Source organism: Fulmarus glacialis, unplaced genomic scaffold (genome assembly GCF_000690835.1).
Source record: "Fulmarus glacialis isolate BGI_N327 unplaced genomic scaffold, ASM69083v1 scaffold13087, whole genome shotgun sequence".
Lineage (NCBI taxonomy): Eukaryota > Metazoa > Chordata > Aves > Procellariiformes > Procellariidae > Fulmarus > Fulmarus glacialis.
In genome coordinates this window covers 26,924-48,113 of record NW_009221368.1, presented here as the reverse complement: position 1 = coordinate 48,113, position 21,190 = coordinate 26,924, and the positions used below count along the sequence as shown (strand labels likewise).

Sequence of the window (21,190 nt, the reverse complement as noted above, 5' to 3'; positions counted from 1 at the left end):
GAGCGCCTCAAGCCTCCGTGACTCCTTTTGATCAAATCTCTGTGAAAGATGAGTGTCATGCCCTCTTCAAGCCAGCTGTGAGGGGACTGCCCTGCGACTGGAGGAGCACGCTGGAGCACACCACTCCGGGGCAGCGAGGTGAGAGCTGGCTGCAGAGGTGAGAGGCAGACACAACTTCGTACTGTAGGTCTGGAGAACACCAAGGGGGAGGATCTTATTTCACTCCCCTGTGCACAGCCTGAGCATACATCAGACCCTGAGGTGCTCAGAGTCAGACAAGAGTAAAGAGGCGTGTGATGGTTCTGCCTTAGTACTTGTACAGGCAGGAGTGTTTCCAGTACTTCTTTGTACAACTCACTGAAGGAATGGGAAACTGTTTTATAGCTCTGGAAACATAAGCACAGTAAGAATGTCTGAGGTAAGGAAAGTTCTTTGCAGTTCTATATGAATGTGTATTTTTACTGTGCAACTTTTACTTGTGGTTATGCACTGTGGAGATATAAAAAACCTTGCAATGGTGTTGTTTTGGGTAATGAACAATGGAGATGAGAGCTGTAGGGAGCTGTACTCTCCATTTCTTAATTACGAAAAGCTACTGTGAAAGTAGAAAACTAGTTTATGTAAAAAATCCTGTTTTTCTTTCTGCTGTGCGCTGTAAACAACTGTATGACTTTTCTGTTCTACAGTAAGTAATGCAGAATTGCAGGCTGATTATAATAAGAGCCATCACTTGTGTAATTGTTTTCCAATTGAAGTAGCAGCATGTAAATCATAAATACTTGACAATTTTTAATTGTACAAGTCCTCAACATACATTAATAGCAATAAAATCTGTGATTTGTGACTCAGATGTGTTCTGAGTCAAGTGCTTTAAGCAGATACATTATCATTATCATGACGTATAAATGCACTGGAGAGCAGACAACAATGTAATTTCACTACGAAGTTCTCTAGAAATTACCACTAAAGTGGAGTCTAATGTATGCCCTTTATATACAATTTATTGTTGACTATTTAGCATCCAGAAAATAAGGCCAGTAATTCTTTTCTTAGGATCAGTCTGTTTGTATTTCAGGGGGGGAGAATGAGTGTGTGTGTATGGGGGGGTGGGGGGGGTTCTGTTTTTTTGAATATATTGCGCTAATTAAGAGCGTAAATGCATCAGAATACAAGATGCTTATTTAATTTATTTTGATTTTTTTTTTCATCACATAAAAAAATAAACATGGTTTAATTGTCAGCTCATACATAATGAGGTTTTGTTAGATGTGTTTAAGATACAGCATTTTACTTTCTGGTTTATTAATTGGCCAAATACTTCCAGTCCTCTGTGTAATGAATCCTTGGTTTAAAAATGAGGAGAGGGCAGATCGCTAACCCAGGGGAGGACTACTGATATACACAGGCTGTGGTTTTCCTTCTGTAAAATCCTATGGATAAAAAGTGACACTATTTCCCGCCTCCGCCCTCCCCCCCCCCCCCCCTTTTTTTTTCTTTTTTTTGGATTTTTTGTTTGGTGTTTTGTTTAGTTTTTTTGTGTGTTTTTTTTTTTTTTAATGTTTTTCAGTTTGAATAACCTGGGAGCCAGGCAACATTCTGATATTTTGGGGATGTGGGGGAGAGAAAATGAAATAAACTAGTTTTGTTTTAATTTAAAACAAACCACTGTTTGAAAGGCATTTAGCAGTCAATTTTCACATCTGATCTGAAGTTGGAGTTTACTGTGCTCATTTAGTTGAGATTTGTTGTTCAAGCGATTTCTATATAAATTTTTGTAATTCATGTAACTACTTGGCTTCTTGAACCTCGGGAGCTGATTGTTTGTCTTATCTTTTGGTGAGCTAACTCTGCGTTATGTTGCAAAACCTTGAGGCATGTTGTGTTTCTTCGTGTTCCTGCAGTCTGCAAGTGAAGTCAGCTTCATTAGTTTCATGATGGCACATCAGTGCATGGCTGGTGTTGCCGCTTCCTTCAAGCTACTCCCGGAGCATGATCTGGGCTGCCTTGGTTTGGATAAGCTTGTAAGGATTTGTCAGCCAGATGTGACAAGATTGTCAAGAGGCAAGTAAAGAAGGAGATCTGATATTAATCAGTGCATAGCTTGGAGCCAAACTTTCTCAAATGCAGTGTAGTAACATGTTCTTCTCATTTACTGCTTCTCTTTGTGGCTATAGAACTGCCACTGTCTGAGTTTGACGGTTAAAAGGGATGCCAGCTAATAGTCTTTAATTGTAAGGATACAATTCTAGGTGGGAAAAGATCATATGTTTCTATTTTTAACATCCTTTTGGAAAATACAGTCCTGTTTACTGCAGTTTGCTGAAAAATATGCGTTACGTTAGACAAGAGTCTCTCTTTCTGTACTTTGGTTTTAAAATACTGAAATTGTGGCTCAGCTCTCAGTGCTGGAGGAGTGGGAGGTGGGGAGCCTCACTCCACTTCAGGTCATGGTGCAAAGTAGGACTAGCATTATTTTTAACTACTAACTACAGTGCCTGTTGGTTTTCTTTGTTCTAGTGATTAGAACAATATACACTGAAGAATACCTTTCTAATTTCTTCTTTTACAGAAAAGGGAAAAAATATGGACTTTCAAAGAATGTATTGTATATATTTCATTAGATCTATTTACCATTGTGTGTATAATGCTATTAAGTTTTCATTATAATCAGTATAATTATGTATTTCTGTTTGAATTAAACTGAGTTTTTAGTAGTTTGCAGTTTAATCAGACTTTTATTTTAACAATGGGTGAACATGTAAAAAGTAACTAATGTTACAGAAAATACATTTATGTTACACTTAAAAGATGGATTTTTGCTTGATTGATTTTGTTCTGTTTATTCTTTGAACTACCGAACCATCTACAACCTATTTAGAACCCTAAAAATAATTATATCTGCAAATATATCCAAACATGCAGAAGAGCTAAATCTTCACAGAAACAGGAAAAATTACTACAAATATTGGGCCACTTCATGGGCTTTACTGTAGCCGAGATGAAATTCTGCCTACTTAGGCTGCAAAAAGGTTTGGCCTTTTGATACCAAATGTCTTGACTTCCAGCTTCCGTGCCTGTTTGTGATATTGTTAAAAAATCTGTTCATACAACATTGAGCATGTCATTCCATTTCCAATCAAACAATTTGACTTTCAATAATAAAGACTTCATTTCTATAACATTAAATATGCCTCTGATAAGAGCAGAAATGTTCTTATTTTATTTTAGATTACAGCTTTTGCTACACACACGTGTTTTGAAAACACCTTTAGTATGATTTGGCATTTGATAAAAATTTTCATACAGATTTGAGCTAAAATTTAGGTATGGAACTTCCACCGAATGCAGGGAAGAAAAACTATTGTTTTGGCCCTCTGGGTCATCTCTTGCCCTTCCTGGCTTCAGTGGTGCGGGAACTCTCACAGTTCCTATGTGCTGGGCAGCCAGCAGTTTTTGTCCTAGCAGATGCTACAAGTTTTTACAGCAAGTGTCATTCTTTCTTCTTTTTAGTTTTTATTTCTTATTATCGTATTGCTGCTATCTAAAAAATCTTAGGGACTGAAATTTCAATATTCAGACTCAAAAAAAAAATTATCGAGGGAATGAGGAAAAGCGGAAATTTCTAACCAACTTCAGTCATTTTAGAATAAAGAACGTTTTCATTCCACAATTTAAAACCAGGGTAGGATTGTTTCTTTAACCCCAAACTGTTTACTTCAAATTTCAAATATAGCTGATTATCAGTGAGAAATGGGTATTTTTTCTTATGAAAGTAGCTATTTAAACTGATGTCTGAAAGCGATTTAAATTTTCCTTATCTGTGTTCAATAAAAAGGAATACTAAGTTTTAAATTGTGAAATTACCAACTGTTGCGTAAAATATTGCATAGCTGTAGCACCATAGATAGTATCATGTGTATGTGTACAAATACTGTTTGGGTTTAAAATTTATGAAATTGCATTAAATGAAATTGTGTAATGCTAAATATTTCAGAGTGCTGTTAGTTCTCTTTCATTCTTTAATCTATATCTTCTCTCTGTAACAGGAAAAACGGAAAAAATTTAAGCATGCATGTTTTATGTCTTTGAGACTTAAGGAGCGGTGTGAGGAGCTGAAAAAGTTAGGATTGTCTTTGAAACATTAACTCACCCACATTGCGCACATATAACATTTAATAAACTAGGTAAAGAATTAAAGGCATACTTTAAAGCGTTTACATATTTTAAAGGGCTTGCAGTTGATTTATACTAATATTCTTCATTTCTCTGATTCTTGTGCATTTGTGTTTATAACACTTATTTCTTGCTAACGTACGGCTTAGAGTTAAATATATAATTAAACTTTAGCTCATGGATAGATCTGTAGTTTCAGAATTTAACGTGGTATGCATAGCATGTCAATATGGGTAAATAGTGTGTGCGCAATTTATTTGCTAGACTAAAGAGCATCTAGTGCTTTATCATAAGAAATTTCACACCATTTCTATCCAGTGACTTATCCTTACCCCCAAAGCCTGAGCAGTTTTTCTCATCAGTATGCAGCAATCTGTTACTCATTTTTGAAATGCACTAATAAGAATTTTTCCTGTAAATTTATTAAAAAGGGAAGTTACTTCAATATCTTGTGATAGATACTGCTTCATACTCGGCAAAATGTAGGGGTTTCTGAGCTACACAGGCTAGGGCAGGTATGCCATGTAGCATTGTAGTCTGTTTCAGAATCAAAAGTAAATAACAACTCTAAGATAATGATGATGTGACGTTTTCCATTTCTCAATTTGTATTTCTTGTTTTCTTTTCCAAACCAAATGGTAAAAGAGGATCTAAATACGTTCCGGAGTTTGACCAAGCTGTCTGTCAGCACACACCTGTTGTTAACAAGTGAGATTAATTGCAGTGTAAGCCAATGTATCTACAAGCATATTGTTGAACAGCAGTATTAAGTTTTACTGTCCAGTGCTTTTTGTTTAAAGAGTAGCAGTCTGAGTGTGTGTGCTCACACACACACGCACATTCTTTTCTCTTTATAATTATTTTGACAGTGCCATTAACAAGAGTTGCCCTAAGGGGCCCTTTAGGGTAAGGGACATGCATGAGGAGTGATTTTCATCCCACAAGTTATGCTGTGATTAAAGTTTGGCCTTGTAGCCTGCTGCCTTTCTCAGAAACTCTTCTGCTTCCTCGCCCAGCTGCGTTGCCCTGGCCAGAGCTCCTCTCTGTTAGCCGCAAAAGCTGCCGCTGAGCCCAAATTGGCTGTAGGGTTGTGAGTCTGTATTTAGTTTCTTATCTCAGCTCCTCGCTCTCAGGACTGGTCTCAGTTAGAAAAATTTTTCAACAAAGTGGCAACATGTGGACTCATGGCCCATAATTCAGTAGCCAGCTAAAACTCTTTTAAATCCACAAGCATGGTTGATTTGACGGGATGGTGCTATCGTGTGAAGGTATTACCTAATTTCACTTCCATCTTACTGAGCTTTATCACTTCCCCCCCTCACTTTTTGGCTGTTTTTGAGGATGTTTTAGTCAATTATTACAAGGACAATTAAACATGTTCAGCTCAAGGTGCTCAACTGCACCCACAAAAGAGAGATTTGGTCAAATTCTAGGCCAAAATTGGCTTTGTTCAGCCCCACTGAGGGAGAGGGTAATGGGGTAATGAAACTTGCTGCAGGATCTGGGTTGTAAATACTCTGCTTACGTGTATTCTCAGACTGTGGCTGTTTAAAAGGAGGTCAGGTTTTGGTATCTGACCCCAAATAAACAATATGAATATATACATAAGATCCAGATAATTAATGGGATGTATTCTGTGGTCTTATCTAGAAAACGTATTCAACTTGTGGCCTTTGTGTTCTTTTAGGAGTAAAAATCATAGCATAATTTCCCCACAGAGAAGGGATAAGTGGGAGTTGAGTGGTATCAGCACCAGCCAAAATTTTCAGCACAATAGGTGTTAAGTTCAACTCCTAAATCCATGTTTGAACTCTGAAACAAAAGCTTTTTGTCTGGGTTTTTCAAAGGTTCTTGCACCTCCTGAGCTTGGTAGGAGCGTACATGGTCAATGTGTATAAAAACCAGCCCAGTTATTGAGGAGCCATCGTGGATTTAGGCACTGAGTTGTGAGTGTAACTTCATGTTTAGTGGTACTGTAAAAGGCAAGTTGTGGCCCATCTCCATCTTTCCCATCTCTCTCCTAGTTGGTCTCTTAAGCAGGAGACAAGAATTTTGCTAACTCATTTTACTAATAAGCAGTTTGTCAAATGAATCATCTAGGGCTAGCATTTTAAACGTCTGTTAATGGAGAATGTTGGAGCTATTTGGTCAGTGCTGTTTACTCTGTCATGTCCCTGTGCAACTTAATTAAAAGCTCAAAATACGGAAGATATCAGACTGTTTTCTGGATACAACAAACTGTAAGGCTTGTTTGCTTCTCATGAAAGATGTTTGTTGTTACTTATTATGTTTATTAAATAACTATTAATGGCAGCTGTTACTTTGTAAGAAACATTTTTTGTGAGATAAGACTGTGGAAATAGGGTGTGCTGCATTCAGTCTGATATAATTAGAAATCTTATAAGGACCTTCTTGTTTTAATAATTTTATGTAATTATTTATTTTAGTCTTAAGTATTTTTAAACTTTAGTATAGAAACAGCAGAACTTGCAACAACCAAATGTACTTGAGTAGGCGTAAATGTACATGAATGGAAATCCCTTTGTTTCAAGGGCTAAGGTTGTTAAAGGCAGGCAGTGTATGTGTACTGTCGGTGGTGTGTAACTTACCAGTACAGCTCTGACCTCAGCCATAACTGAGAACCTTAAACACGTGACAGAAGAAAACACCACAGTACCAAGCTGAACATGTGCAAATTGTAGCATGGGCCAAGTCTACTTTGTGCAGAGTAACTCTCAAATTGGCCTTGCCGTCAGACCTGTACATATGTAAGTGCATTTCAGTGCACTGTTGCTTGGTGAGTGTCTCCCTTTTCCCCATTCCCTGTGTGTCCTCCCAGCTCTTGCTTACAGGCAGCGAAGGGTTTCCATATTCTGTCCATCCTCCAGGCATCCCATTTCTTCTTTGAAGTGAGCATGTCAGGAAGAAGAAAATGGCCCAGAGCCTTTCCTTGAAGATGCTGCAGGGCCCTCCTAATGTTCTCTACAGGCAGATGGGATTCATAGCCTTACTAAACTTGGAATACGTTGAAACTTTCAAGGAACAATGGAGATATAAGATGCTTAATCTAAACTCTAACAGATACAATATTAACATGCAGTTTAGGCTTAATTTTTGGGCTATGTCTTCAACAAGTACTTACACTATCTGGAGCAACCCAACACCTTTTGTGATTGTACTTGGAATATACTGGAATATATTTTAGTTCCAATAAACTGCAGAGAGCTCAACAGAGTATCAAAAACTGAAGTCTGTGTTTAGAAAGAACACACACAAGGACTAAACATGTACTATAGAGTGGACAGGGTAGATACAAATACATGTGGGATAGCTGAAAAAAACAAATATTATTAGCGTGATACAGATAGCACAGCTGGGTTGTGATACAGTGAAAGTAAGGTGGACAAAATGTAAATTGAGAACTTATTTTAAATCATGATAAAACTGACAGACGGTATTATTTATCAGTGGAATATATCCCTAGGGGAAGTAGCAAAAGTTGCCAGACAAAAAATGGACAAAGCAAAGCTTTGCTCATTGTATGATGTGGAAAAGTAAGGCATTGGCAGAGATGCTTTAAATAAGGGGTTTTTAATTTGTCTCTGCTTTCAGTGGTTGTTCAAAGGATTCAAATGCAGAAGTAATCAAATGTAACTGGGTGATGAAAAAGGAAGACTTATTTAAACTTTGCAACTACAAGAAACCCAGTGGATAACGGTAAAAACAGGAAAGAAAACAACTTGGACGGGAAGGCAACTTCACACTCATGTATAGTTACTGTTTTCTTTACTGAAAGATGCACACAGATTTGGATTTGGCCTTTGATTTAGCTGTGGACTGTACTTCTAATTTAAGAGATGGTAAATATATCCATCCCTTTACTTGCCTTGCAAATCTTTCACAAGGTGCAAGCAAGAAAATATTTCCTAATAACCAGACATATGTCCCATGTTTAATTTTATTTCTACAAACCAAAAAGAGAGCTTAATTTCTGTGGATTATTCTTAATATATGAGAAAATTGTTACCGGTACTCTAGGGAGTAAAAAGGCTTTCATGTTCTAGCTGATTGGCAGACAAAAAAAAGATCCTAATGCTTTACAAATCGATCTTCTTCCCCTGTTATAAATCTTGCCTCTTCCTCCACAAGTGTTCTTACTGTGGAGCCACTGCAAGTCTATTCTACAGAAATGGGACACGCTCCAGTTCTTTACTATAGCATATGTGCTCACCGGAGCACATGTCTTGGAGGGTTACATATATTCAATGGGATTACTTTTTCTGGGAAATGAAGGTGAGATGGCCATAGGAGATATGGCTTGTTGCTAGAAGCCCTCAATAAAGGACAAGAAAAGCAGTATCTGTTATATCTCATCTAATGAAAGTTTCTCTCACACATTTCTTTCATGTAACTCCTATTTCTTCTTCTAACTTGCATCTTAAACTGATAGGAGTTTCTGATCCCTGCTTTCAAAAGATGTTCCTGTAACATGGCATCAGTGACACCATTTTGTCAGTAATCCACATAGCGGAGCAGCGAAGCTCTCGTGCTCTTCACGCGATGGCGGTAGCTTCAGAAAAAGCAGTTTCTAAAGTGAGGGGTAGCTTTGTGCAAAGAAGACAAGGGTTTTTCTTGGATGCCAGAAACAAGTGAGGGTGCTGACCTGTGCATTACTGATGCTAAATACTACCAGGGTAATTTGGGACTTGCTCTTCCATTTTACTGGTGTCTGCACTTGCAGCTCTCACTGTGTGCAGAGTGCCAGACCGGCTTTCTAGCGTGAGCAGCGATCTCTAACTAGGTCCTGACAGGGTCTTCAATATTTACTTACTTTTTAATTTATTTCCCAAGCCAAAGTGCTGTCAAACCAGAATCCACTTAAGGCTGAATGAGATTTGATACAGTTATACTGCCCTTCTTCTCTTGCTGCATTTTTTTAAAACCTGCTGTTAGTATGTTGCAAGTGAGCATAGGTCCCAAAAGGCTTCAGGAGAGCACAGATGATCTCAAACTTGCTTTATGAAACGAAGCCTGATTATATACCCAGAATCAGAATGAACTTGTCCCATTAGCCTGTGCTTTTCTTTAGCTGTGGAGGCTGCGAGTGGGTTGCAAAGAAACGTTCTGTAACTTTTGAAGCATAATCGAAGCTACATCAATATCTGGCAAAAAAGATGTCAGCAGTTGTGACATTCAGGCAACAGATGTTAAGACTACTTTTTCAGTGATTAGTAGTTAGGTGTTTTTCAGTGACCAGTTTAATGGTTAACCTGTCTCTCTCGTAATGAGGAATCATTTGTATTAAAAATCTGATGTTCAAATTCCCACAGTCATGCTGGTAAAACCACAAAAAATTTTGATCAGAATTTTCAACCCTATTTTAAAAAAAAAGAAGAAAGTGTTGCTGATAATGGATTTGGAAAGATCCATTTGTGAGGGAGAGAGTGACTGGAAAACAATAACAAGATCCTTGACATAGCATAAGAATTATTGTTTTAAACATCTGCCTTATGTTTCTGGAAAATGAAACTAAATAATAGACCTGAATGAAAGGATTGCACTTAAAAAAATTTCCACTTTGATTTCCTTCTACATTTCCAGTCCTTTAATTACGATTTTGAAGCTTTACATGTATGCAATATAGAAAGTTATTCCTTTGTTCTGTAGAATGAAATGTGTGTACGTTCCACTTGTTGGGAAAATAAAGCTTATTAAAAGACTTGATATAATTACAGTACCTTAGAATAGGCGTATTAAGGATAGTAGGATTAACAGGCCAAAGAAAAGCATATTAATCTCATGAAGTTTTGCTAAGTTTCTCTTCATTCAACTCTGATATAAGTTAATTTGGAAGATAATCAAAGTGCATCTTCTACAAGTGCCTTTTTAAGTTGAACAATGAATGAAGATTTAAAATTGTGGCTCACTGATTATTTTAAAAGTTAATTTTGCCATGTTATATATTCTCTGTGACTATATTAACGCAAATGTTGCTAGAAAAATTTTAGGAGAGACAGACTCTGACAAGCACAAATGAAGGGAAACACTACCAACCTGAAAATCACACTTGTTTCTTCTCAGGGATTCTTACAAGTAATTTTTTAAGTCAGTGACAGATCCCTGATTTGAGGGTATACCTTTGATACGTTAGCAGTATACAAGCTAACTACATCTAAGACTGGTGTCCAGAAGCAGTAATGTATTGACTTGAGAGGGGATCAATTCCATATTTAGTATGGAAGGGGAACTCTACTCCCTTTCTAATAGCCGCTTTCACATATGTAAAACAAAATGTCCTCCTTTTACTTTTTCTGGTTTTTGCATGTGCAGTCTTCTACACATATACAGGAAGACAAAATAAACACATGTACCCTATAGAAGAAAGATCTTACACAAAGCTATGAAATGCAAAATTTTTTACGGTATATCTTTTTCGTCTAAGTACACAAATTAAGAAGAAAAAATAGTTTTAAAGGTCAGTGGACTGTGGAACATGTCCAAAGGAAAAGGAATGAAAAAAAAATTTGAAATCTCAATTAACTTATCATCATGACAGTTTTTTCATTGTGCATATTTCTGTTACTTCTTGCAGAAAAAGGAAGTACTCTTTTGTAATTTTGTCTGGAGGGACTGCAAAAGATGCATCCATGGAATGCACTGTAGCTTACCGAACCTAGCAGGGTCACCTACGGAAGGGGTTCAGTCTGTGCAAGTCATGGAATATTATGTACGTACAGAGGCAGAAGACTTGAACTGCATTATTGTTTGATATCTTGTGATAGAAATGAATCATCAGCCAACTACACCTTTTTTTCCAACCTTTCCATAAGAAATTTATGGGTTTTTATTGTTATATAAAAGTATTTTAGCATCTAAGTGAAAATATATCCTCCATTAAAGTGAAGCAATTCACACTGTGTAGGGTATTGATGTGTATTTTACGACTTTATGGGGAGCACAGAGCTTTTCTCAAGAATTCAGTATTTTGCAATGGCTCCTTTAAAAGATTAAAGGCAAAGCGATTCAGAGATTTCAATAACCCTGTTGCCACTTGTTCCGATCCTTCAAATAAAGATGAATCGCAGCATCAAGTCACTGCAGTTTGGAGATGTGCATGTAAGCTAACTCCTTGATAAGCGAGCTACTGAGATTTTAAAATCTCAGTCCAAATCCAGTCATGTGAAGCACTTGGCATCCAAATGTCCTGCACATGCTTGTTTGTAGTAATCTGTTGTTCGTAGTGTCCTCTTCTGCCCTGAGTTAGTCAAATTCTTCAAGCCTAAAGAAATGCCCATTGCAAACCCCAGTGAAATTACCTTTCTCTTGCATCCTTTTCATTTTAAACATTTCCTGCATCCATCTTTCTTAGCATGATTGTCCAAAAACTTGCTTCTTTGTATGTTTTCCTAAAGTGCCAGTGTGGGGATGCCTGCATTGAAAAGACGTTACTTTATTCTTCAAGTCCTGTCTTGCTTTTCTATGGGTATTAATAAGTAGTGGAAGTCCCCATTTTGCATAAGACCTTAAGAGCAGGAGTAGCAGCCAGTAGTGGGCATAACTTTGCTTTATTTCATACTTGTGTCTCTGTACTTTAAAATGTAAAACATTTTGGTTTAAAAAAAGAAAAATGCAGACGTTACAATTGCATAATCTAACTTTTTTTTGTATTCCAGTACAGACTTCCTGCACATTAATTTCTTCACTTTCCCTCCCTTAATAAATATTCCATTTATGCAGGAACTATTCTCAGTATCAGATGTAAGCAATATATAATCCTACAAATGCTTTGCTCTATAGCAATCTCTATGGAGCTTTAACTAGGACCTCAAAGTTGTCTGTCTGCCTTCTGCAGCAGATGGGCACATACAGAAGAAAGCATATATTCCAGGAAGCAAGTTTTGTATTACCTTGTTGATTAGGAATATCTGAATACTAATTTGATTTGCATTATAGATGATCTTGGTGAGAGTAAAGTGATGCACAAATTGAACTGTGCAACTGGTTGCTATGTTTGTGTGCTCTATCTTGCCTATTATCGTTCAAGCATTTCGCTTACAAAATGTGACTGCTATAGTCTTTGAGGAGTTGGAGTACTTTTTGGTGAGCTTTGTTCCTGAGAACCATTAGTGAACTCCTGTATATTTGACAGGATACATATATTCTATGTGGATACTGCTGTATGTAAGAGGTGGCATCTATGCAGAGCTAACACATTGCTCATTAAAACTTCCTATATTGCAATATGGAGTTCCAGCAAAACTTCAAGAGAGTGGGACTTTCATCTATGTATCTTTGTTTTCAAACCTTCCTGAAAAAAGCGATCTTACATGAAGATCATAGCTTAGGTGAATGCACAAGAACACTTTATTATTGTTATAAAGGTGCTTCAGCCTAAATAAATCCACAGAAGTGTTGCTATGTACGTCATGCAATATTTTGGTTCCATAATATTCTAGTGTTCTAGCTGGTGACCGATTCTCTTTAAAGCAGAGGTAGTCTTGCATAACTCAGGTTTTGCCTGGATTACTTATATTGCACATTGATAGGTATGTGCTGGTATGTTAACCCTGTCTTCATATGGATTTTATGGGTGTATTGTATATGTATAATCTGCACACTCTAGATGGTGCTTATATATTACCTATCATCCTTTCTATTGATTTCTAGGCTATCCGATGCACTCTCGTGAACTGTAGTTGTCAGTGTTTCAAACCTGGGAAAATAAATCAGCGACAATGTGACCAATGCCGGCATGGATGGGTAGCACATGGTAATATTTGTTCTTCCAAACTGTGTAAAACCTTTTAGGATCCTCCTCATTATAGCCTGCTTTGTGTGTCACTCCTCATCCCCCCATACCCCAATATTAATTCAATTTTATCTCTTTCTTGTGACACAAGTTTATTTACATTTTGTGATTTCATTTTCAGCCCTGAGCAAATTAAGGATTCCCAACCTCTACCCATCAAGCCAGGTAGAAATAGTTCAATCCAATGTTGTCTTTGATATCAGTAGCCTCATGTTGTATGGAACCCAAGCCATTCCTGTGCGCCTTAAAATTCTGCTAGATCGGCTTTTCAGTGTTCTGAAGCAGGAAGAGGTGATACAGATTCTCCATGCTCTGGATTGGACACTACAGGATTATATACGTGGATATGTGCTACAGGTATTTAGAGGGGCTTTTTTAATATAAATATGATAGCTAAGTAGTATTTCATATTGTTTTCTAGCTTAATCTTATCAGTAGTTCAAAATGCGTTAACAGTGTGGTACATCTGAAAGGCAGCAATAGACTTGTACAAGCTTAGCGCCAGAAAAGAAGGGGTGGATTTTTGGTCATTGCTCTCTTCTTAGTCAGACTTGACTGAAATCTTCCTACTTTGCTCAAATCTATCAACAAAGGTAAGCCAAGATAAAAAGAAAAAGTTACTGGGAATGTATCAAAGTAAAGGCTTCAGAATTTGCTCTAGTGTTATTTAAACAGTGAGTTTACTTTTATACAGCAGAATAATACATTGAAAAATAAACTTGCCATCATTTTAAACACCAGGGACAATATTCATCTCTGGTGTAGTGCTATTGACCTTACTGGAGCTACATCAAGGATGAATTCGGCCCTATGTGCTTACACTGATGTTAGTCCTTGCTACTGTGGAAGTTACCTTTTACGTAAAGTAACATTACGATCTTACATTATGACACGAATCAATATTTAATGGTCTTGATAATCTTGCTTTTTAGTGTTAGGATTAAAAATATGGAATCAATTACCTTGAACCTCTACCACATGAAAAATTTATAATGTTACGTTCTTCATCATCTTAGAAACTCTTACATGCACTGTGAAAAATCTCAGTAGGCCATCAAATACATGTTCTGTGATAAAATATTTATTGTAGTTATTGGGAAAAGTTAGACATAGCTAGAGTTTGAAAGAACTCCAACACTCTAGTGTAATTACAGCTGTGCTCTGTGAACACTGGCAATACATCAATACAGGTTCATTTGTTCTCTGATCTTAGTTGCTTGGAAGATTATTAAACTTGCAATGAAAGAATACTTGACTTAAATGAGGAGCTAAATCTTGGTCTGATTGCTCCATCTCTGCTGTCTGTACTTACATGATACTAACTGTTGTTCAAATGACGTGTCTTAATTTTTGTGGAAAAAAAAATAGTTTATTGGAAAGTGTTACTGTCAGTTCAGAAAGAAAGAATATCACCAGTGTGGTAAAATTTGGAAGAAAGTATCACAGAATTGGCATTAATGTCTCATGAAATAGAATTATTTTATCATTTCACTAGAGAAGAATTTTTAGTCCCTGAAAAAATGAGAGATTCGGGAGGAGAAGTTTTTTTGTTTGCCTTAATTAATGTCTGACTCATTTAAATATTTTTGGCTTTAGGATGCTTCAGGAAAAGTGCTGGATCACTGGAGCATAATGACCACTGAAGAAGAGCTGGCTACTTTGCAGCAGTTTCTTCGTTTTGGAGAAACTAAGTCCATTGTAGAGTTAATGGCAATTCAAGAGAAAGAAGGGCAATCAATTATAATACCACCACCAACTGCCAATTTGGATATTAGGGCATTCATTGAGAGCTGCAATCAACACAGTCCTAATTTTTCTGCTTCCTTGGACAAAATGAGTCCCACCAACATTCATCCCTTTGAGAATATTGTAAATAACATGGCTTTCATGCTGCCGTTTCAGTTTTTCAGTCCAGTGCCTCCACCTTTGATAGGTTCACCACCAGAAAGACATTTGATTGAGCAAGGTCAAGACCATAGCAATGAAACTAAACAAGATGTTCAAATACCATTTTCTGAAAGCAGCTTCTTAAATTCTAGTTCTGCACCATTTCAAGTTGAAAATGAGAGGAGCATAAACGGTCCAGATGTCACCACTAAAACAGAAGATGATGCCCTTTTAAGTGATTCCAGTTCACATAATACAGCAGCAAAGCTTGAAATGACAGCACTATCTCCAGAAAACAAAATGAAATCTGTTGAAAAAAATGGCACTGGGCCAAGGAAAGGGCGTGTTTTCTGCACTGCATGTGAAAAGACATTTTATGACAAAGGTACTTTGAAAATACATTACAATGCTGTTCATCTGAAGATAAAGCACAAGTGCACAATTGAGGGCTGCAATATGGTATTTAGCTCTTTGCGTAGTCGAAATCGTCATAGTGCAAATCCTAACCCCAGACTCCATATGCCAATGAATAGAAATAACAGGGATAAAGATCTAAGAAATGGTTTGACCATTGCTGGACCTGGAGATAGTAAAAGGACAGAATTTACAATTTTAACTCCGGATAGCAGAACTATTACCAGCTATGCCAGCTCTTGTACAGATTCAAAGGGTCAGGCTGGATTTCCCAGCATTGGACAGAATGGTGTCCTATTTCCAAACCTGAAGACAGTACAGCCTGTTCTTCCTTTTTATCGTAGTCCAGTCACACCAGCTGAGCTTGCTAATACTCCAGGTACTCTTCCTTCTTTGCCTCTTGTTTCTTCCTCAATACCAGAGCAGCTTGTTTCAAATGAATTGCCGTTTGACATGCTACCCAAGAAGAAATCTCGTAAATCAAGTATGCCTATTAAGATAGAGAAAGAAGCTGTTGAGACACCTAATGAAAGTAGTGATGTTGCCAGTTCTGAAGATGATACACGTCTGCAAGTGGTAAGCGATGGAGAGCTTGAGACCTGTGAGCATAAGATAGAGAAGCGGGTGACCGACAGGGTGGAAAAGCACCCCCATTCAGGTAATTCATGGAAATCTCTCTCTGGGGTAGAGGGCCCAAAGTATTTTGAATCTGTCTTTGCGCCAAATAACAAATACATCAAGGATATCTCTGAGAATGAATTGCATCACTGTGGGAAAGAGGTTAAACCAGAAGAAAACCAACCATTAAAAATAGTTTCCCATGAGATTATATATGAAGATCCAAAACACCACCACAATGATGTTATAAAACCAATGACTGAACCCCCCATGTATATTAAAGAGCAGTCAAAGCGCAGGATTCTTAAAAATGACTGCCCTGAATTGCAACACCACTTGCTGACCGGGGGCTTTTTCAGCACTTTGTCAAACAGGGGTGCTGCCATTCCTTGTTTTGAAGACTCTAAAGATATGGATCATGTCAGTCAACATGCACTAGGGATTCAGAAGGAAGAAAGCCGCTTTCATTGTGACATCTGTAAGAAGACTTTTAAAAACCCTTACAGTGTAAAAATGCATTTTAAAAATGTACATCTCAAAGAAATGCATATTTGCACAGTTGAGGGCTGTAATGCTGCTTTCCCTTCTCGTAGAAGTCGAGACAGGTAAGAAAATTATAAACAAAATTGTATTTATTTTACCATCACAATGGAGCCTAAGTTGAAATTAAAATGAGTGTTTGAGGAATGGAGCCTGCAAAGATTTTCTGTGTATCCTCGTATAACAGGTACAATAACTTATCAGAATGTTCATGAAATGAAAATCCATTGAAAGAAACATTTCCTTTCCACTAGACTAGAAGGTATTAAATAAAGCCATGAAAATTTCATAACTGATAAAGACTGTAATAGTTGAAAGAATACTTTAGAATATAAAGGGAAAGTAACAAGGGTATGAATTCGGCAATTTTCCAGTAGATGCATGTGTGGACTTCTATGTTTAATATGTACTTTCATGTGTATTTTAATGTATGCAGTGTTCTTTAATGAAAAAGCAATGACATCAATTCAGGAAATCTTCACTTGCCCTTGTCCTCATTTTACTCAAGGATTTTGAACAGACTGGTGGGAAAAAGCCCATAAGAAAAGCATGATTACCCTATGTCAGTACAAAATTAACATTACGCAGTACTAGTTGAACTAACACTATCTGGTGTGTATCCACATTGGTAGTGCTTTTATGTGAGATTACATACTAATTCCTAAACTATATAATGAACTTGATTCAGTTTACTGTTAGCTGCAGTATTGTGTTGCTGTAAATGATTTTATTTCAGCCTATTGCACATAGGCTGAGAAACAAGAACTGAAGCTTTATTGTTGACCATCACTTATGTATCTGAATTGATAAGTGATAGATAACAAACCTGTTAAAGTGTGACTAAGTGTTGTAAGTTTTCTAACTCTCCTGTAACAGTCTTACAGCAGCTTTTGGCTGCAGGAAGCATGCCTGGATAGTAGTTCAGAGTGACACAAGGTTTAGATTGTCTGTAATCTGCCAGGAGTACTGGAGCCAGCTGATGCAGTCCAGAGAGAGGATGAGCCAGTCTCTGAGGACTGGCCGCTGCATCTGAGATGCACAGATTCATCTGCTGCTGGCAGGGCTTCATACCCTGATCTGCTGCCTGCATCTTCCCAGATGTGAATTCCTCTCCACTGTAATTGTGATATGGGCCACAGGAAAGAAGGCCAGCAGTAAGATTTGCATTCACATGCCAGGAATTCCTTCCCACACCAACATACTCAGTTAAGTTTTAACATAGGTGCTTTTGGAAGATGGTTTATGGAGGGGGCGGGGCGGGAGGGAAAAAAAAGCCAACTCACGAGAAAGTTCACAAGCTTTGTGCAAAACAGTAGTTATTTGGAACAACTTCGCAGAAGTTTCTAGACTTTAACATAGAATGCTGTGGCTGCAAGTGCAAAATATTTCTTTTGAACAGTTCATGGTTTGGATTAAACCATGATGGCAAAGGGAAAAATGAATGTTTTCCCTGTCTTGCAATAAACTGAATCTTCTAGCCAGAGCCTGGAAGTTTCCAGTGAAGCTGATTGATAGTATTCAATGAGAAGCAGTGATTTCATATGTTTTGGTGGTTTTAAACTGAATCCAGAGATGCCCATTTGAAAACTGCAAGTTGCATAAAATGCAATATTCCTTTCTTCAAGGAAATTCCTGTCAAGGAAAAGCTCTGTACTGATGTGTACAGCTGCTTCCTGGCACATGGTTACAGTACTTGAGGTCATCAATATTTTTTTGCAGACTCAGGTGTCATTCCTTTCCTGCTTTGTCCACTGGGACAGAATCTTGTTTCTTCCCACCCTCAGTCCATTCTCTGATCTCAGTTCAGTATACAGATTTCTAGTCTGCCCCCAACTCTTTTAGGCCCACCACTAGATCTAGTGGAGCAGACAGCTATCCACGATGCAGGAGAGAATCTGAAACATTGATTTCTGTAGCGTTATTTCTGAAATATGCCAGTACAAGCAAGTTCGGATACCCAGTCACGTGTGTAAATCATCCATGTGCACTCCCAGTGTGGCAGTTGTTCAGATTAGAAGTATACAGTTCATGCATGCTACTAAATATTGATTTTTTTTTTTTCTTTGTTAATGATCATTATGAAACAGCTGTTAAGTGAGGCGAAACACTTTCTTGCTAAGCTTGTCTTTGTTCTTCTAGACATAGTTCAAACCTAAATCTTCATCATAAGCTTCTGACTAAAGATACACTGGAATTCAACAACCATTTCAATGCAACATACCTCTTGAAAGACATGGCTAAGGAGTTTTGTCAAGATGTCTCTTTAAAACAACATGTTGGACATACTTCTGTAATCTTCAAAGGAATGAACAGAACAGGCAGCTTGGTTTTTCCAATGAGCAAAATTAGAGAACCCTGTTCTGAGAGTTATGGATACGATCCATTGAATGATGGAGCTGTTCTGGATCTAAGCACTACTTCCAGCATTAAATCTGAGAGCAGTGCTCATTCTTCTTGGGATTCTGACGGAGGAAGTGAGATATGCACCATGCCCTTGGATGATAGTGATGAAAGCTGTGAAGGACCCAGCCTAATGCCCAATGATGAACTCTACCAAGACTGTACTTTAATTGAGAAAGCTAATCAAAACTTTACAAATTTACCTTCCAGTTTGCCAATAACTTGTCATATATGTCAAAAAACTTATAGTAATAAAGGAACTTTCAGGGCTCATTACAAAACTGTGCATCTCCGCCAGCTCCACAAATGTAAAGTCCCAGGTTGCAATACAATGTTTTCATCTGTTCGCAGTCGGAACAGGCACAGTCAAAACCCTAATCTGCACAAAAGTCTGGCTGGGTCACCAACTAGCCTACAGTAAGATCATGCTGATCTTAATTTATTTCTGCTAAGAATTAATCATTTCAATTAAGGAATGTGTTAACATTCGTTTTATTTAAACTCATTTGACTTCCAGCCCACTCAACAACCACGGTCAAATTCTTTTCTTCTGTGTGTGCTCTCCAGCAGTTTCATTTAGCAGAGCTTGGTGCTGCAGTTTTTGTGCAATTATTTGGTTTGATGTTAAATAGCTAAATCTTCTGTAAGGAAAAGAAAGCATCTTAGAAATGGGGGAAATATGGAGATATACTAAAGTATTTCTGATACCTGTGAAGTATTACTTGCCAACAATAGGAGCTTCAAATGAGAACCATCATCTGTTGTGTTTACATGTTAAATGAGTTATTGTGTCATGTAAGAAATGAGTAATGATTGGGGTGAGTTTCCTCTGGTTGGGTTGAGAGTTTTGGGGCTACCATTTCGTTCCTGAGACCATAGTCTGAAGCTTACTTGCAGTATTAGTTGAATATGATATTTGCAGTTTACTATATCCCAAAATCCAAAAGATAAAATACAAATTTGGGAAGACTTTGCATACAGTCCAAATCTCCTGAAAATCCTGTAGTCCTTACTGTTGGCATTTCACTTGAATAAAGATTGCAATATTTTGGCTTTCTTAGAATTTAATACCATTTGCTTTGCAACCTACTTAAATTGGCAGGGTTGCCTGAATAAATCTGAGACATTCTGGTAAATTGTAGTAATAGAAAGAAGAATAGGTTAAGCTAAAATTTCTAAACCACAGCAAATGCATCCATTAAATAGGGGGGAAAAGTAAACCCTTTAATTTAAAATGCACTTTTTGAGTTCCACTTTCAGGAAGAGAAAAGTTTTGGTTAAAAATAGGAAAGGAAAAAAAAAAAAAAAAAAGGAGAAAAAAAACCCAACCAAATATCCAAACTGTTTAAGACTTTGAAGGTGCAATTCTAAGCCTTTGAGAGACAGAGATAAAATGGATGTAGTAGATATCTTTCATGATTCAGCAGTTATTGCTTCTCTTACCGATGGGGGGGAAAAACATGTTGATCTTTGTAACAATAGAAGAATGCTTCTTCTCATTCACACCTTTTTTTTAATGAGAACATTGTTCAATATCTGTTAAAATGCTTAATATCTTTGTACTTGTCCCTGTAATTAACAGTATTCTGCATTATGTTTTATGCACTTAAGAAGACTGGTCTTACATTGTATTTAAAAAAACACTTAAATATTTAATTTGTAGTCGCATCATACAAATGCTGTGTGTGTACTTGTGGTGCATCTTCTTTGACTGAATCATTTCCAAAAAGAAAAAGAAATAAGAAAGCAAGTCTTACAGTACCTTTTTTTTTTTTAACTTTAATTCACCAGTTGAAATCTGTTGATCAATTCTAGTATGCAAGCATGATATTGACAGCACAATCTGTACATATTATACCAAAGCGCTTACAGTATTTGTGGTTTCTAGAACTAGTCTAGTTTTCCAGTATAACTGGATCTTAGTCTTTATTCATTTTTGTGACTGAATAAAAATAGACTAAATTTCTGGATTTCATATGTATGTAGAAAGGATAGTACAATGCTATTGCCACATGTCTTGATGTTTAACTTATTCTAAAAAATACTATGGTATTGTAACCATTTCATGTTGTATAAAAGAAACAAAAGTGGACTGAATATTTCACTAATTCTTTTGAAAACTAGTTTGTGTGTGAGTATGGGTTATGCAAGGAAAAAACATGACACAGTTGTAAATGTTTGTGCTCACTAGAAATGGTTTCCATGTATTGTGTAAAGTAATCTTTTATTTTTTTAATTTACAGTAGGTTTATGTGATATTTAAAATAATCCATTTGTGCTTGAAGCTGTCAGGAAAAATTATTAGCCTGGGGAAAGTTGTGCCATTGCTTTGAGTTTTTGTGTTTTGGG

General features: G+C 37.1%; 1 protein-coding gene across 1 annotated transcript; it reads left to right on the top strand.

The window, feature by feature from the left end:
* Positions 1–273: 273 nt before the first annotated feature.
* On the top strand, positions 274–19,262 carry BNC1 (basonuclin 1). Its single transcript, XM_009581093.1, has 5 exons — positions 274–418; positions 12,841–12,943; positions 13,104–13,339; positions 14,579–16,506; positions 18,581–19,262. The coding sequence occupies exons 1-5, from the start codon at positions 410–412 to the stop codon at positions 19,260–19,262; spliced, it is 2,958 nt and encodes a 985-aa protein (XP_009579388.1). The 5' UTR covers positions 274–409.
* Positions 19,263–21,190: the final 1,928 nt, after the last annotated feature.

Coding starts and splice junctions, on each gene's coding strand:
- BNC1 (XM_009581093.1), top strand. Junction 12,944..13,103: donor GCATGGATGGGTAGCACATG/GTAATATTTGTT, acceptor TTTCATTTTCAG/CCCTGAGCAAATTAAGGATT. Junction 16,507..18,580: donor TCTCGTAGAAGTCGAGACAG/GTAAGAAAATTA, acceptor TTGTTCTTCTAG/ACATAGTTCAAACCTAAATC.